The 12291-nt window shown below is 46.0% G+C and overlaps 1 protein-coding gene across 1 annotated transcript in view; it reads right to left on the bottom strand.

The window, feature by feature from the left end:
• Positions 1–148: 148 nt before the first annotated feature.
• Positions 149–12291, bottom strand: part of LOC116508823 (bile acid receptor-like) — a 28918-nt gene continuing 16775 nt past the window's right edge. The window contains 4 exon segments of the mRNA XM_032217568.1: positions 149–461; positions 2069–2182; positions 3045–3149; positions 3351–3479. Coding sequence (XP_032073459.1) covers positions 223–461; positions 2069–2182; positions 3045–3149; positions 3351–3479 — 587 coding nt within the window. The 3' untranslated portion in view covers positions 149–222.

The raw sequence follows: 12291 nt of genomic DNA, 5'->3' as shown, positions 1-12291 counted from the left end.
TTTTTACTATGTTTTCTTTGTTCACATACTGTTTTGTTTTTGACACTGCACCCCCCTCCCTTGTGGTTGTAAGCCGCCCTGAGTCCCCTCAGGGAAAAGAGCGGCATATAAATCCCAATAAAACTCTAAAAACTCTAAACTCTAAAATAAAAGTTTAAGAATTAAGGAACAGCATGTTTGAGAAAGCAGTCCTTTGTAACAATTCATATAAGTAGCAATTTTTCAATGCAAGTCCCACATTTCACAAAGTAAAGAAGACAGTTTAGGATCCCTTGTTCTCCAAGTTACTAGTACTTCTGAGTGGTTGTGATTAAGTGTTCTGAGTTCAGTGAGCCGCCCTATGAGACGGGCAAAATGTTGCGGTTCTTCAGGGTGATAGATTTTTGAATATTTGTACAGAATTCCTAAAAAAGGTTCCTGGAGTTGTTCTACATGTTGCTTGTTTTTTAGGAGTGGTCGATCTGAAAAATATTTGAAAAATGATTTTTTATATACAAGTATACATGATTTTGTGTAAAACAAAGTAACTCATTTACAACTTGAACTGTTAGGATATTTCAAAATTACAGAGCAACTGAACCTCAACCAGCTTATCTATCCTTATGAAATATCCTGTATTTGTGTTCTTATGTCAACTCTCAGGCAATATCAAAAAGACAGCATTGGATTCTTAAGTAGAAATCATGTTTGGTATGAGAATACTACTGTATATATTCATGTGCTATTGGCTACAGATTTTCCTGAAATCTCTTATGCCCATTCATTTCAGCAGAATAGGGATAATATGGTATTGTATCTTTTAAGAAATAAATACTTAATTTAGAAAAAAAATTATTAAAGATTTATTAAAATGTAGAAAATTATGGTAGTCCTAGAAGAGAAAAATAAAATTTTTGTTTTCATTCTTAAAATTTGAACTTTGTTTTAAGTCAGTGATGGCGAACCTATGACACGCGTGTCAGTGCTGACACGCATAGCCATTTGGGGTGACACGCACAGGATTTCATGCGATTCATCCTCGGCTCCTGCACGGCCGCCGAGGATGAAAGAATCTGTGCTGGAGGAACAGGGGGGGCGGGACGTGTGATCTCCCCCGCCCACACTCACGTACTGTATCGCCGCTGCCCCTTTCTGAGTGCAGGGGCTGCTGGTAAGGCGTGCGTGCCGTGCGCACACACGTCATCAGCGCGGCAAGGGAGGACCCGCAGGAGAGGAGCGCGGGAACAGTGCGCGCCTCTCTCCAGTCAGGCCGGCACAGAGAGTCTACTCCTGGGACTGTCGGTTACGACCGCACCACAGCAGGGAACAGCGGAGTGCCAACGGGAACTGTGAGCGCCATTAGCAGCAACTATTGGGGTGCCATGGACTTGTAATTGCCACAATAACTGAGATAAGTGAGGGGGAGGTTGTGTTAGCTTGTTAGGCTAGTTAACCCCTAATTGGCTATCTATAATTCTATCTGCTGTCACTGGCCCACTGATGGAGCACCCAAAAAATAAAAAACAAAGGTTAAGTAAAGGGAGTGGTAGTGGCAGTGGCCGACCCTTTCAAGAGACATGGAGCGAGATGTATGGCATTATAGAAAAAAATGGCAGATCATTTTGCGTTCTATGTACTGAAACGGTAGTAAGCAGAACGTGGAATATAAATAGACATTTTGAAACTAATCATTCCCAGCTCTTGGAAAAAAGTGAGGATGAAAGGAGGGAATACATTTCCAGGAAGCTACACCTTTATAAGAGCCAATCTAACTCCATCCTTAAATTTATGAAAGGCTCTACAAATTTAAACTCTGCAAGTTTGAGCATTGCTCACTCCATAGCTCAGCATGCAAAAGCGCTTAACAAAGAAGTTACTAAGCAGGTATGTTAAATAATTTGTTTTTGGTTTATTAAATACAATTATATATTGCAATTATACATTTTTGTAGTTTAAACTATAAATTGCGCAAAATTATGTTTTTGTCGAAGTGACACACAACGCGAGTTATGCTCGATTTTTTGCCGATTTTTGACACACCACGCCAAAAAGGTTGCCCATCACTGTTTTAAGTAATTGCTAAAGCTACCTGAAAAATACACAGTAGTTGCAACAAGTAATGCATATTCTGTTGCGGTCACATTAAGTTCTCCCATGCTTCTGTAGAAATAAAATAATGCGGTGATAAACTCCTCAGTTATACCTATAAAAATAACAGAAAATATCAGATGACAGCTAAATAATATATGGAGTCATTCTTAACACAAATATTAGGCTAAATAAAATTCATTCAGAAACATTTTTGTGAGAAGGTTTGTTGGCATTTAAATAAGTTAATGGTAGCAGATATATTAAAAATAAATAATTGTGTTAAAATTAATTAAAAAATCAGTGAAAATTAGTATGTTCAGAGAAAAAAGCAAAAGGGAAGACTTTTAAAACTCAACAAAAAAAGCTTAAATGAAAAATGAAGAACTCTTGTTTCAAACACAATGGTACAAACACAATGGTACAAAGATAGTAAAAGGAAAACTTTTCCAAAATTAAACTTGAGAAAAGTAATGGAAGTCCTTCAAAGTTATATAAACATAAAATAATAACACCCACACTACCATTTCATCCACTAGTGTGGGAAGAACAAGAAAAAACTGCTAAACAATAGTTTATTAATTGTATAATGATAATATTAAGGAGTCAGGGGAAAAAAGTAGATCATGGAACATATTAACAATTGAGATGATGAAGTATGTAAGAAACAAGGGTGTGAAATTAAGAGGAAACATTTAACAAAGTAAAGTAGACACTAGAAAAAGGTAAATAATGGTTTAAGTGGCCAAAGATGATTCCAGAATTCAAAAAAGTAAAAAATGTACATGATGGCAGTATCAAGATGCTAAATCAAATAGTGAATTGAATGAAATCAAAAATATGACAGGGAGATACTTCATTATTAAAAATTCAGTAGAAGAATTTTCAAGATATTTTATTTCCTTTTCTGAAACTAGATATATTTAAATTAAATATTTATTTAGCTATTTATTAAACATATAACAATGCCCCGTTACCTGTTGTACTAGTAGATGTTGGACTTTCTTCTGTATGAGACATCTTTGTGGAATAAGCACTTTTATTTTGGCCACATATAGTATGATCAGAAAATTTTATATGATCTACAATAAAGAACAAAAAACCCTAATATTCTTTTTCAAATATTTTAACAGAATAAGTCAGACTACAAAAATATGCTTGTTAGCAAGATTGATAGAAGAAAGGGTCATTCAAAGAAAGGCCGCTGATGGGACAAGTTTTATAGTAAGCATTGGGCCACTTCATTATATACATAAAATAAAAATGTTGTTATTAAAACTTACTTTCATGAAATGGTGTCTGATATTCAGTTCCTTGTTCATTGTATAATTGTGCTGAGCGTAAAAACATGACTTCAATTGTAGAACCTTTTAGTAGTGCAATCTGATCATCATTGGCTAAGCTTTCAAATCCTATAGTGTAAACAAATAGGTAAAATTACACTAAGGAAAATTTCCTTTTACTTTCAAATCCTATAGTGTAAACAAATAGGTAAAATTACACTAAGGAAAATTTCTCTTTTACTTATCTTTTCTGAAAAGTTTTTTTTTAATAATCAGATTTGAAAATTGTAATTTTTTAGATTCCATCTCTTAAGATTTTACAGCCTCAGATATGAAAATTGTTGCTGGAAATGTTCTGATTTCCATCATAAAAGTTCTATGTTGGAGAGACCCAAGGGGGGTGGAGGGGAGGTTCATGAACTTTCCAGGGAGAGAGCTAAAAGAGGTTAGCTTCTAAACTTTGCTAGCCCAGCAACATTTTTCCACTTCTAATTTTAAGAGAAGGAAAGAAGGATAGAAATTACTTTTTACTCCCATTTAGCCAACAGGAAACATCCATGGCTGTGTAATCGTAGACATTCTGATACTGAATACTGTGACAAAGAAAATTGTGAATCTAAATAGAACCATTGCAGATATTTGAAATATTTTTTTAAATTATTGTGCATTGTGAAAATGCAAAACTTTAAATGTAGAGTTGAAAGGAATTCCAAATACTGAAGAAGTTTATGAATACACCAGGGGCTGCTGATTTTCAGAAAGTAGAAAAATAGATAGTATCAGTGCCATGATAAGAGCACCAAAAGAACATCCCAGATCCAGCAGTGGAATGGTTAAAATTCATCAAGCTCATTGAAATGGACAGGGACAGCACATATTTAAACTGATTTTGATATCTTTGTCTAATTTAGGTCCCATCAAATATCTTAGACTACAATTATTGCTTTGCAATGTATCCAGTGTCAAGAATTATAAAAAAGCATAACCAAAATATCAAAAAATGGAAATGTTAACTAGATCCATTAATAGCAGTTTTCCTTTGAGTCCAAACTTATTTATACTTGAACTAGAGCAGCAGTGTCCAGAGGAGATGTTGATTATGAGTTTATGAGTTTATGAGTTATTATTTATAGGCCGCCCTTTTCCCTGAGGGACTCAGGGCGGCTTACAATTTATAGGGAAAGGGGGGTACAAGACAATAAAACAATAAACATGAAAACAGTGCAAGTAAAAATAAAACACAACATTCATCATTCGGGTGGGGGCAGGTTACGATCTTTATCCCCAGGCCTGACGGGATAGCCAGGTCTTGAGGGCTGTGCGGAAGGTCTGGAGGGTGGTGAGGGTACGAATCTCCACGGGGAGATCGTTCCAGAGGGTCGGAGCTACTACTGAAAAGGCTCTCCTCCGCGTAGTTGCCAGTCGGCACTGACTGGCAGATGGAACTCGGAGGAGGCCTAATCTGTGCGATCGAATAGGTCGCAGGGAGGTAATTGGCAGGAGGTGGTTTCTCAAGTACGCAGATCCACTGCCATGAAGGGCTTTATGGGTGTTAAGTAAGACCTTGAAGCGCACCCGGAGATCAACAGGTAGCCAGCGCAGCTCGCGGAGCATGGGTGTTATGTGGGCGAACCAAGGTGCGCCCACGATCACTTGCGCGGCCGCATTCTGTACTAGCTGAAGTCGCCGGATGCTCTTCAAGGGCAGCCCCATGTAGAGCACGTTGCAGTATTCCAGCCTAGAGGTCACAAGGGCCCGAGTGACTGTTGTGAGAGCCTCCCGGTTCAGGTAGGGTCGCAACTGGCGCACCAGGCGAACCTGGGCAAATGCCCCCCTGGTCACAGCCGTCAGATGGTGGTCGAAAGTCAGCTGTGGGTCCAGGAGGACTCCCAAGTTGCGAACCCTGTCTGAGGGGTATAAAATTTGACCCCCCAGCCTGAGTGATGGAACACTAACCAAATTATTGGGAGGGAAACACAACAACCACTCGGTCTTCTCCGGGTTGAGTACAAGCTTGTTAGCCCTCATCCAGTCCCTAACGCTTCAAGACCCCGGTTCATCACGTCCACCGCTTCATTGAGTTGGCACGGGGCGGACAGATACAGCTGCGTATCGTCCGCATATTGTGGTATCTTATCCCGTGCCTCCGAATGACCTCGCCCAGCGGTTTCATGTAGATGTGAATAGTAGGGGGGATAAGACCGAACCCTGCGGCACCCCATATGTTAGGGGCCTAGGGGTCGATCTCTGCCCCCCACTAACACCGACTGCGATTTGTCCGAGAGGTAGGAGGAGAACCACCGTAAGACAGTGCCTCCCACCCCCACCTCCCGCAGTCGTCGCAGAAGCATACCATGGTCGATGGTATCAAAAGCCGCTGAGAGATCAAGGAGAACCAGGATGGAGGCATGGCCTCCATCCCTGGCTCTCCAGAGATCATCAGTCAATGCGATCAAAGCGGTTTCTGTGCTGTAACCAGGTCTGAAGCCGGACTGGAAGGGGTCAAGGTAACTTGCTTCCTCCAAGGACCGTTGAAGCTGGAAGGCCACCACCTTCTCAACAACCTTCCCTACGAAGGGGAGGTTGGAGACTGGACGATAGTTGTTGAGTACAGCTGGATCCAAGGATGGTTTCTTCAGGAGGGGTCTCACCACCGCCGCTTTAAGTGCGGCGGGGAAGTGCCCCTCCCGAAGGGAGGTGGCAACAACCGCCTGGATCCAGCCTCGTGTCACCTCACTGCTGTTAGTAACCAGCCAGGAGGGACACGGGTCCAGTACACAGGTGGAAGCACTCACAGTCCTCATGGCCTTGTCCACATCCCCGGGGGCAACATCCTGAAACTCAACCCAGGGGTGATCTACCAATTCATCCTCTTGTTGCCTCGGCTGGATCTGCAAAGGTGGAGTCCAAATCCGACCGAAACCGAGCAACTTTGTCCGCTAAGAATTGGACATAATCCTCAGCCCTACCCTGCAAGGGGTCCCCCGTATCTCTCCTATTTAGGAGGGAACGGGTTATCCTAAACAGGATGGCTGGGCGGGACTCAGCGGACGCAACCAAGGTGGCAATATATGATCTTTTTGCTGCCCTAAGTGCCCTGATGTATCCTTGGTGCAAGTTTGTAGTTTGTAGTTTGTAGTTTATTTATAGGCCGCCCTTTTCCCTGAGGGGACTCAGGGCGGCTTACAATCAAAAAAGGAAGGGGAGTGTAGGACAATACAAAAAAAGAAATGTGCACAAAGTAAATTAGACAATAAAACTCAACATTCACTCAGCATTCGGGAGGGGCGAAATAAGATTATCCCCAGGCCTGACGGGTTAGCCAGTTCTTGAGGGCTGTACGGAAGGCCTGGACGGTGGTGAGGGTACGAATCTCCACGGGGAGATTGTTCCATAGTGTCGGAGCCGCAACAGAGAAGGCTCTCCTCCGAGTAGTCGCCAGTCGGCACTGACTGGCGGATGGAATACGGAGGAGGCCAACTCTATGCGATCAGATGGGACGCAGGGAGGTAATTGGCAGAAGGCGGTCTCTCAAATAGCCAGATCCACTACCATGGAGCGCTTTATAGGTGGTGAGTAAGACCTTGAAGTGCACCCGGGGACCAACAGGTAGCCAGTGCAGCTCACGGAGGATCGGTGTTATGTGGGCGAACCGTGGTGCGCCCACGATCACTCGCGCGGCCGCATTCTGGACTAGCTGAAGTCTTCGGATGCTCTTCAAGGGCAGCCCCATGTAGAGCACATTACAGTATTCCAGCCTAGAGATCACAAGGGCTCGAGTGACTGTTGTGAGGGCCTCCCGATTCAGGTAGGGCCGCAACTGGCGCACCAGGCGAACCTGGGCAAATGCCCCCCTGGTCACAGCTGAGAGATGGTGGTCAAAAGTTAGCTGTGAATCCAGGAGGACTCCCAAGTTGCGGGCCCTTTCTGAGGGGTTTAAATTTTGTCCCCCCAGCCTGAGTGATGGTATGGTGGTCAAATTTTTGGGAGGGAAACACAACAGCCACTCGGTCTTGTTAACAACTTGTTAAGTTGTTAAGAGTGCTCGGTTTCGATTCAGATTTATCGGACCTCCACAGGTGCTCTAGGCGTCTCCTCCGGCGCTTCCTCTCCCGGAGCTCCTCGGTAAACCAAGGGGGCCTCCGGGATCCGCCGCCTCGGAGGGGCCGCAGTGGCGCAATCCGGTCAAGGGTCTCCGATGCTGCCAAGTGCCAGGCAGCAACCAGAGTCTCCGCCGGACTGTGGGCAAGGGTATCAGGAATAACCCCAAGCTCCGTCTGGAACCTCAAAGGGTCCATAAGTCGCCTGGGGCAGAACCACCTGGTCAGTTCCTCCTCCCTACGGTGGGGGTTTGGCCTCCGAAAGTCAAGCCTCAGTAGGCATGGTCTGACCCACGACAGGGGTATGATCTCATTACCCCTCAGACCAAGATCACAAGTCCACTGCTCCGAGAGGAATACGAGGTCGAGCATGTGACCCGCTGAATGGGTTGGGCCCCGAATTACCTGGGTCAAGCCCATGGCCGTCATGGAAGCCATGAACTCCTGCGCCCCATCAGAGTGTTCACCGAGCGAAGGCAATTGAAGTCCCCCAAGATCATAAGTCTGGGGAACTCAATTGCCAGCTCGGCTACCGACTCGAGGAGCGAGGGGAGGGCTGCTGCAATGCTGTTGGGAGGCAGGTACGTTAACAGCAAACCCACTTCACCCCTTGAGGTCCAACTTTACCAGCAGGGACTCACACCCGACAAGCTCCGGAGCAGGGATCCTACGAGGTGCTAAAGACTCCCGGATAACAACAGCCACACCTCCACCCCTTCCCTGTGCTCTCAGGCTGATGAAGCACCTGAAATCCGTCTGGGCACATCTCTACGAGGGGGACTTCTCCCTCCGGCCCAGACAGGTTTCAGTAATACATGCCAGGTCTGCCCTCTCGTCTAAAATTAAGTCCCGGACGAGGGGAGCTGTCACGCCCCACTCCACTCCATAATTAGGAAAGAAGACTAAGAGACTCCATGGGTTGGAAATCCAAAGTACTTTACTAATTATAAATGGTAAGCGAGCAGTAGTGAAGCAAGATCTGAATAATATGGCGTGAAAGCAATTGATATATAGGAAAACCCGTTCCCCCCCCTTAGGATCAAAGCTCCAGTCCAATCATAAGTCCTTCAAATGTCAGGTGTGAGATAACTTCAAAAAGACAGGCCGAAGATGGAATGTGTAGGCCGTTGATGCAGGCGGGAAACACGTACGCATGCGTAATCCCAACGACTGGTACATCCTAGAACATTCCTCCAGCACATCAATTAAATCCCTCCCACATACACGCCCCCCCTCCCCGTTTCATGGCAGCTGAAGCAACAGCAAAGCAGAAGCTGACATCCGGCCGTCCCCCGGAAAAAGGCTGTCAGGCCTGGAAGAAAAAACAAACAAAACAGACAAATAACAAAACAAATGAAAAGGGAGGGGAGAGAAGTCAAGGCTTGTCGGGATAGAAGCATAAAATTTCTGGAGTAAGCGGGGCGCACGAACGTGGGACTTATCAACCCATTCCGTGTGGGAGGGGGGAAAATGTTTCCAAGCCACAAGGTATTGGATGCGATTACGGTGCCGACGGAATCAAGAATGTCACGAATTTCAAAATGATGTTCCCCATCACAAGTAACGGAGCAGGCGGAGGGTCATCTGTGGGCCTTAGGTTGGACACCCGAACTGGTTTGATGAGGTTAATGTGGAACACTGGGTGGATACGTTGAGATGCTTGGGCAATTGCAAACGAACAGAAACAGGATTGATAACTTTCACAATTGGGACAGGGCCAACATACTTGGGACCCAATTTCTTCGATTTTGTGTAGTATGCAAGATTTCGTGGACAAATACACTAAATCTCCAACGTGTACTCATAGGGCTGAGAGCGTTTCTTATCAGCCTGCTTCTTATGAGCCTTATGGGCAGCGTCCAAGGGAAAGAGTCAGTGTCCCAAAGGCGACTGAGACGTTCCTCCAGTCTGCAACGGAAGGAACCTGAGGCTGGGCCGTAGGCAGTTCGGGAATAGGAACAAAATCCTGGCCGTAACGACCCGAACGGGGTGAAGCCCGTACTGGAGTGAACCGAATTGTTATAGGCCACTTCACATGTGGTAACAAGTCAACCCAATCGTCCTGTTGATAATTGATAAAACAACGTAAATATTGTTCAAGGACGGAATTAGTACGTTCACAGCCGCCATTAGTCTGAGGATGGTAGGCGGAGCTAAGGCCTTGGGCGGAACCAATGCGTGCGAGGACTCCTTCCAAAATTTAGATGTGAATTGGACTCCACGATCGGAGATAATACGGTCGGGAACCCCATGTAACCGGTAGATGTGGGAAAGAAATAATTTAGCCAACGCCTTGGCGGAAGGAATTTTGTGGCAAGGCACGAAATGAACTTGCTTGGAAAACAAATCAGTGACCACCCAGATGACGGTGTGCCCCTGGCTCTCGGGTAGCTCAACAATAAAGTCCATAGAAATCTCCTTCCAAGGTGCAACCGGGCGGGCGACAGACTGTAGAAGTCCCTGCGGTTTCCCCCGGCGGCTTTTTGGCGGCAGCGCAACTGGGCAACTGGCCACATAAAGTTCAATGTCCTTGTTTAAGAAGGCCACCAGAATTGTCTCTTCACGAGGTGCAAAGTCTTGACGAACCCAAAATGACCCGCCATCCAGGAGTCATGAGCGCGACGAAGGACGACAAGTCGTAGGGAAGCGGGGACGTATAATTTAGCACCTATCCACGGTAGATCGTCCCTCATGTGCACTCGTCCCGATGGGTCAGGAACCAGTCGTCTGAGGAAGAGCCGCTTTGAGGCAGAAAGTAATCGTGAGGCACTGCCTCCTGAGCTTTGGTCTGTTGACGTGTGAGTACCGGAGCTGCCAAGAGCGGTTGGACGATACTCAGCTTGGAACAATTATACTGAGGTAATCGGGACAAAGCATCGGCCATGAAGTTCTTTCCGCCGGGATATACTTTAGAGTGAATTGAACGGTTAAAATTATTGGGCCCAACGCATCTGTTTGGGGGGAGAGACGACGAGGTGTGCGTACGCTTCCAAGTTCTTGTGGTCAGTCCACACCCTCAAATGGGTGTTTAGAGCCTTCGAGGAAATGGCGCCAAGTAGCGCGGGCCCACGGACCGCAAAAAGCCTCTTTCTCCCAAACCGCCCAGCGCCGCTCTTGGCAGTGAGTTTTACGTGAGGTGTACGCGCAAGGCTGTAATTTACCTTGGTCATTGGCTTGTAGCAGAACGCCCCAATGGCGACATCACTGGCATCCGCCTGCACGACGAAAGGCTGGTCGAGATCAGGATGTTTAAGAACCGGTTCAGCGGCAAAAGGCGTTTAAGTTTTTCGAAGGCCGCCTGGCATTCCATGGTCCAGTCCAAAGGCTTATTGGGTTTAGGCTTCGGGTCGCCTTTAGTCTTGAGTAAATTAGTAATAGGGAGAGCAATGTTGGCAAAAGAGGGAATAAATTGACGGTAGAAATTAGCAAAACCCAAAAATTTTGTAACTGTTTACGAGTTTTGGGTGCGTCCCACTCAGTGACCGCCTTCACTTTTTCAGGGTCCATTTCAACGCCATCAGAGGAGATACGGTAGCCCAGATAGTCAATAGTCGTTTGGTGAAACTCGCACTTAGACAATTTGGCATACAGGTTGGCAGCACGGAGTTTTTTCAAAACAGTGCGCACCAGATTGACGTGGTGGTCGTAAGAGCGAGTATAAATGGATATCGTCCAGATATACGATAACGCCCTTATAGAGATGATCGTGCAGGATCTCATTAATAAATTGCATGAACACAGCAGGAGCCCCCTGTAGGCCAAAAGGCATAACTCGGAACTGGAAACAACCAAGAGGGCAGTTGAATGCGGTCTTCCATTCGTCCCCTTCCTTAATGCGTACTCTATAGTAAGCTTCTCGCAGGTCCAATTTTGTGAAGATGCGGCCCTTCCCCAGTTGCGCTAACAAGTCCTTCATCAATGGCAGTGGGTAGAGGTTTTGAGTACAGATCGCGTTAAGGTTGCGAAAGTCCAGCATAAACGAAGAGACCCATCTTTCTTTTCACGAAATAGTACAGGGGCAGCCACTTTGGGTCGAGCCGGTTCAATGAACCCACGTTTCAAATTTTTGTCAATGAAAGAACGCATCTCCTCCATTTCCCTGGGTGACATGGAGTAAATGCGGGGTTTTGGGAGTTTGACCCCGGGTAAAATGTCAATGGAGCAATCAGTAGGCCTGTGGGGGGGTAGAATGTCCGAAGATTGCTCGCTGAAGACATCCTTAAGATCCAAATATTCTTTCGGGATTTTGTCCTCTCCTGCAATCCTCTCCTGCCCTCTAGCGGCTACTTCAGGAACGTTAGTGACGTCAGGTCGGTCCGGAGAGCCCTCCCCCACTGGAGGCACCTTCGAGCGAACACGCAAGCGGCCTGTCCGCCAATTTATGTGAGGGTTCCACTTTCGGAGCCATGGGATGCCCAAAATGAGTGGCCTGTCCATGCCAGGCGCGACACAAAAGAGATTAATTCAGTATGCGTACCCATCCTCATTTCCAAAGGCTCAGTAAAAAAATGGGCGGCCCCCCCCCCGCAATCGATCCATCTATTTGGCAAAACACAATCGGGGTTTTCAAAGTGCGCAATTTGATGCCCAATTTTTCTACCATGGCGGGATTGATCATGGATCGGGAACAGCCGGAATCAAGTAAGCTAGGAGGGTGGCAGGGGTCCCCTCAGGAGGAACTTTTAATTCAATAGGGATGAGAAGGGGCCCCTTGTTTGAACTCACCCAGTGAGGCGATGTGTCGTCATCAGAGTCCTCAGAAGAAGAGGAGTTAGCATCTGCGTCATCCTTTAATGGCTGGGCAAAAGGAGGGGGGTTGGTTTCCCCAGCGAACGCTGTCT

The sequence above is a fragment of the Thamnophis elegans genome, chromosome 5 (assembly GCF_009769535.1).
Source record: "Thamnophis elegans isolate rThaEle1 chromosome 5, rThaEle1.pri, whole genome shotgun sequence".
In the NCBI taxonomy this organism is placed as follows: Eukaryota; Metazoa; Chordata; class Lepidosauria; order Squamata; family Colubridae; genus Thamnophis; species Thamnophis elegans.
This window is presented reverse-complemented; position numbering and strand designations above follow the sequence as displayed.